This window comes from Poecilia reticulata, linkage group LG16, assembly GCF_000633615.1.
Source record: "Poecilia reticulata strain Guanapo linkage group LG16, Guppy_female_1.0+MT, whole genome shotgun sequence".
Taxonomy (NCBI): domain Eukaryota; kingdom Metazoa; phylum Chordata; class Actinopteri; order Cyprinodontiformes; family Poeciliidae; genus Poecilia; species Poecilia reticulata.
In genome coordinates, this window is record NC_024346.1 from 5,264,767 (window position 1) to 5,270,644 (window position 5,878).

Sequence of the window (5,878 nt, forward strand, 5' to 3'; positions counted from 1 at the left end):
AATGTTTTACAGTGCATTTATTTGTAAACATTACTGTTTTTTTTATTTGCTACTTTCTGTTTATTTTTCACATAAAATCCCAGTAAAGTGCTTTGAAGTAAATGTTTGTAGCATAAAAACATGAATTATTTCTCTTCCTGAAATCCCACAGGTTGTTACTCTCAGCTGGCCGACGTGAAAACAGGTTGGAGGTGGGATGAAGAGAGAAAAGAGGTGTGAGAAAACGAGGGAGGCAGTGTGGAAGCGGTGGATGAGAGGACCTGAGGGTTTTTAGGAGGAGGGGGTTAAAGACGAGCGACAGCGTGAGGAAGGGGAGGGAAGGAGGGATGTGACGTGAGCGAGCGGGAGTATGGAAAACCGAACACTGGATAATCCCTCTCTCTCTCTCTCTCTCTCTTTCTGTCTCATCCTCCTCTTTTCCTTCACTCAGCGTGTCACTAGTCCACATTCTTGATCTTCTTCTGACCAGAGGGGAAAAAAACAATCAGTCCACCATTTATACGCGCTGACAGTGACATGCAGCACAGAGGGCGGCTGCTGCTGCTGCATACACAGAGCAACATTACAACCTCAGAGGGGATCCAGTCAGGACTAAAGCCAGAAATCTGACTCAGGAGCTTCATTTCCAGACATCTGTTTTCCTCCTCAGCCCTGCAGCAGGTGAGCAGCATCTAAATGTGTCACTGTATTGATTCTCATTCAACACCTACTGAGTCTCCTGCTAGATGATAGTGATGCTGTGTTTTTTTTTTTACTGCACCACTGGAGCAGCAGCACTGCTGTGACATTTGCAGAGCTGGTTGCACTGCAGAAAGAGGGAGCGGATGATCGCAGTGCACAGCAGGAATACACTCAGAGAAGCAGTTTTATGTAACATGTCTCACTCGACGTCTTCTTCTATGGCTCAGTTTTTGAAGATTGAAGTTTTTGGTTCCCACACGTCCAGCTCTGATGCATTCTGTAACTCTCTGTCATCAACTCTGTAATTTGGATGACGTTCTGTTAATTGTTCAGGGAATTTCTGCACACACACACACACGTCAGAGAACAAACACACCCACAGATGGGTCAAAAACAAATCAAAATCTTTTAACGACCCGATAAAATAATAATAAAAAACACACCAACGTACGGTGTTTGTATTCGCAGCGACGCAAACAGATTTCAGTCGTTTGAAATTAGCCTTCACATGACTGAACATCCACTTGTTGATCCAGGATTTCAGTTACGAGTAAATGGGTCAAAGCTTCAGGACCAATATAGATATGATCCATACAATAAATGTTCAATGAAAACACAAAACAGAGAGGTTCTATCAGCAAAAGGAGCTAAACTGTAATGGCTGACTCTTGATGGTAAGTTATTTAAGTTTGTCCAGATGTAGAAAAAAATCCGTAAATTGATTAATTTTAAGGTTTTAGTTCAGAATCTGAGCCTCTTCTTTGTAAAAATGCATCATCCTGTATTACTGGACACCCCAAAATTATCCAAATCTATCACTGAAAATTTTACCTGTCTTTAGTGAATCGCTGGATGTTGGATCTTTCTTTGTTTTAAAAATAACAGCTAAAAGTTTTATTTTTGTTTGTTTTGTTGCTGGACTGAATCAAGCAGTCGGGCTGATTGTGAAAAGCACAAAAGCAGCTTTCAAAGATTTTTTTTTTTCTCAACAAGGAGGGTTTTTTTACATGTTGCAAAAAATGCAGCATGTAAAAATCTGAACCAAACAGGTGTTTTCATGTTTTGGGTTTTAACTTGTATTCTTTTTTTTTTTTTTTTTTTTAATACAAACCAAACACCCAGAAATATAAACACATTAAACACTGATGCATTTCAAATATGATGCAAAACCGAAACATTGGCTAAAAGCAGAAATTGTTGTCATTAATCTTTTCCCTTCACATTAAAAAAAGCAATTAATCATGTAATGTGAACAGAGGAAAAAAAAAAGATGGAGTCCAAGAGTCGTTAGCATTTCTAACATAAATGCATCAATCCATCCATTTCCAGGAAAAATGTTCACAGTCCAAATGTTTTCATACTCCTTAAACTTTTATGCATTTTACCACTACACAAGCATAAGATTCAAATTATTTTGTTGGTGTTTTATTTAATAGATCACCACAACGTAATGCTTGAGAGACAAATATTTATAGAGAGAAACATCAGACAAAAGTGGTTTGTTTCTACATTTAATACATAGCAAAAACATTTAACTTTTCCAGGATATTCACATTTTTTAGATGAACTTGGAGATAAATGTGTTTTCATAAACCTCTTTAGGAATCAATAGGCTTATAAACACCCTGAGCTGACACCACCCACATGGAGGGGCTTATATTCCCTATATTATCTATAATGATCCTTTAATATGACCTATAATATCTACAATTTAATTCAAACCACCTACTAAATATTAATACACTTAAGGCTGCACAATAAATCAGTAACAATATATATCATGATAGACACATAATCAAAATCAATAGCTGATACATCTGATAAAATATTTAATATTCAATATATATAAAATTCACCGAACTCCAATCCAGAACCACACAGCCTTCTGGGAAATGTAGACAAAGGAAGCTAGGTTAGTGAAATCAACACATTCACTCACTCTTTGGTTACCTAGCAACAACTTGCTGCGTTAGAAGCAGTTTCAAGTTCCCCCTCCCCAGCTACGGTTACCTAGCAACAGCCTTTGGAGTAACTGGCGCAGCAGCAGTTTAAGGTTTTTGCCAGTGTCTCATAGCTTCTTAAAAATGTTAAAACTGTGGATAAAAACAGAAAGGTGCCAGTTTGGCATCGTCTCAGTTATTTACAGCAACCCTCCAAAAGAAAAGACTTTTTAATAATAATTATCAACAATTATTGACTGATATGTAACGCTTTTATTGTGATAAATACAGTTTGGGCCTGGTGAAACTACCAGGAAACACTTGCAGGGTCGGATGTTACATCAGGTCATCTAATTTATTGTCACACTAATGCCGTCTCATTCATTTTAATTAATTTGGCAAAGAAATTTAACCTATAATTAAAAGTTGTTTCTTCTTTGTTTTTTCTTGGCAGAAAAGGTTGATGAATATTAGTAAAATCTGTCAGAAATTGATGCAGAAGGAAATGAACGGCAGGAAACATGTAGAAAGTAGCTCCTTTAAAATGAGTGAGGAGCCTCCAACTGTTGCTGCCTCCAAACAGAGACAATGAGATTCTCTGCGGGCTGAACAAAGCCAAAGAGATGCTGCATCTGACCTGCTCTGCCATTTTCTCTGACCTTTTCTTCAAAGGAAGCAAAGCAGAAGGGTAAGAAGGTGACTGCAGCCGGTGATGGAGCTGGTCGTCTGACGCGTGACGTCCTGGGAAGGCTTGAAGAACGTACCGACAAGGACCGAGCACGATGAACGGTCAGGACAAATGGGTCACACTGACCCCGGCAGAGTTTGCCCTGCTGCAGGAATACACCCACTGTGAGTAAATTACGTTCTCATCTTAATTTGTCTGTGTTCAGGACAGTCTTACAGATATAATTCTGACATGTAACTATGGCACGTGACGTCACGGTCCCCAGAACCACAGACATGAATACGTCCAGAACTCAGCCCGCTCCGCCATTACGGACGTCAAACAACCTATGGGCTCAAATAAAACCTGTCAAAAAACGGTTATCTTGTAGCCTAACCTATCATCGCTGTTATATAGCTGATTTGACTTTTAAAATGGTCATAGTTTGCTGCGCGGTCGGGTCTACAAACCGCAGATGAAAACCTAACTTGTCATTTTATTTTATAACTTTTAATGAGGAACGATATGGCGGCAATAGATAGCGGCCATTACTCATAATGACTGGTAGCCCTCAGCGTAACTGCGGATTTGCAGTTTTCACAAGTTAAGAAGATTAACGTTTATGAGTAAGTATGACTCATAAACGTCATACTTACATGGAGGTTAGTAACCTCCATGGTTACTAACCATTAGTAACCATGGAGACAAGGCCGCACCGTCATGTAGCCTGGCTAGCAGGTATTGAAAAAATTGGTTAGCATCTGGTGTTTTGTACGGGTTTTAATGCTGCTCCGGTGTAAAGAGAAACGCTTTTTATGACTAACATTTAGTGAGTCGGGACGCCTGTGAGCAAACATTTCTCTTCTTTATTTGCCACTTTCTCCTCTCGTATATCAAAATATCACAGTGCCACCTACTGGCAGCACCAAATAATTACATGGCTTTTTCAATATACGTCACATCTCGCTTTCTACATTTTTTTCTTCGTTTTTTTTAATATAAAGTTACATTTAGTTTCTATCAGTTCAAAAGTTAAATAGCTATAACAACATTTATAAAATGAAGTTCAGTCCATGTAAAGTCTTTGCCTTCTGACAGGTCTTCCTTCCACAGCGCGTTGTTCCCCCAGGGCTGCTAGAAGAAACGGCAGTATCACTCACATTTATTGGACTGCGTGGAACAGTCTGGTGTAGAACTAGGAGGTTGAACACATGACAGTGAATCTTGCATGTTTCTTGCATCTTGAGGTGACTTCATTCTTGGCAGTGTGTCTTGTATCTCTTCCTGATAAGAGTACTATGGTGTGTTACATCAGGTACTCTCGGAAATTCTGTCTCTCTTGTTTGAACCAGGTGTTTGAGGTTCCTTCTGTACAGTTCTCCAGTTGTAGTTTTAACAATATACGACCTTGGCTAACTGTGTTTTTGTACCACAATGGCTGGTTCCCACTTATAGCCTTGTCTAGTTCTCACTTTATCGCCATCTTGAAGATCAGGCAGGGTCCTGGTTCTTTGGTTAAAATATTGTTTCTGTCTGCTGACTATGTACAAAGTTGCTTCATTTTCATGGACAGCTGGTTGCAGTAATATGTTTGCCACTGGTATTTTTGACTTGAGCATCTGAGCAAATGATAATCCAGCTCCACACACTGCTGTGCTCCTGTATTTAGGCAGTGTTAGATGCGGGTCACCTCCGCTGTCCTGTGCTTTTTTCAGTACGTTTTGTATTGTCTGAACTGCTCTCTCAACTTGTCCATTCGACTGAGGATAAAAATACTTCAGGTTGTATGTTTAAAACCCCATTCTTCACTAAGTCCACCATCTCTTGGCTCACCAGCTGTCTGCCATTATCAGAGACCAATTCATCCGGCACACCATGTCGTGCGAATACAGACTTTAGTCCGGTGATGACATGTTTGCTTTGTGTTGCATTCAATTTGACGATCTCCGGAAACTTTGAAAAATAATCCACACGCAGTAGGTACTCTGCACCACTGAAGTGAAACAAATCTGTGCCAGTCTTAGCCCATGGTCTTTCAGGCATAGTGTCTGATATAACGCTTTTAACCATTAAGTAATAATTTTTTTATCCTTTAAATTGTCATAAATATGTTTTTCTGTCTCCTAATCAATGGAGGGTGGAGCTACTTTGATGACAGCAGCTCCACCTTATCCATACCGATAAGTGGAAATGCAACATTGTGTTATTGGTGATGCATTTACGTTTTAGCATTGGGTTAAAACACATCACTGCTCTCCAGCTGTGGTCACACCTGCTGATTTGCATTAGTTATAAAATCATGTTGAAACACCAAGGTTGTACTTGTATGTTTTCCATAACTGTCTGACATAACAGGTTCTTGATCACGAAACATGATCAGTAGTTAAGATTAGAGAAGATTAAGAATAGCTTCTTTAAAGCAACCTCCCTAGCTGACTTATAACGTCATAAATGAACAAAAATGGAACTGCTTAAAGTTGAAAAATAAGTCTCGTGTAACCCGTAATTAGTCAATTAGTCAGACTTTTATTTTTACGGGCCCACTTCCTGTTTTGCCCCAAACTCTTCAACTTATTTAAAGCCCCGCCTC

The 5,878-nt window shown here is 39.4% G+C and overlaps 1 protein-coding gene across 4 annotated transcripts in view; it reads left to right on the top strand.

Annotated features, from left to right (window-relative positions):
* The first annotated feature begins 319 nt into the window (after positions 1 to 319).
* Positions 320 to 5,878, top strand: part of dgkb (diacylglycerol kinase, beta) — a 71,166-nt gene continuing 65,607 nt past the window's right edge. For 2 of the 4 annotated variants that reach the window (XM_008430939.2, XM_008430941.2), the window contains exons 1-2: positions 324 to 660; positions 3,294 to 3,473. In XM_008430939.2, the coding sequence (XP_008429161.1) occupies positions 3,404 to 3,473 (70 nt within the window). In that variant the 5' untranslated portion in view covers positions 324 to 660; positions 3,294 to 3,403. Of the gene's footprint in view, positions 661 to 2,714; positions 2,735 to 3,293; positions 3,474 to 5,878 lie in introns of those variants that run through there. The other 2 variants (XM_017309705.1, XM_008430940.2) reach the window with 2 other exon arrangements.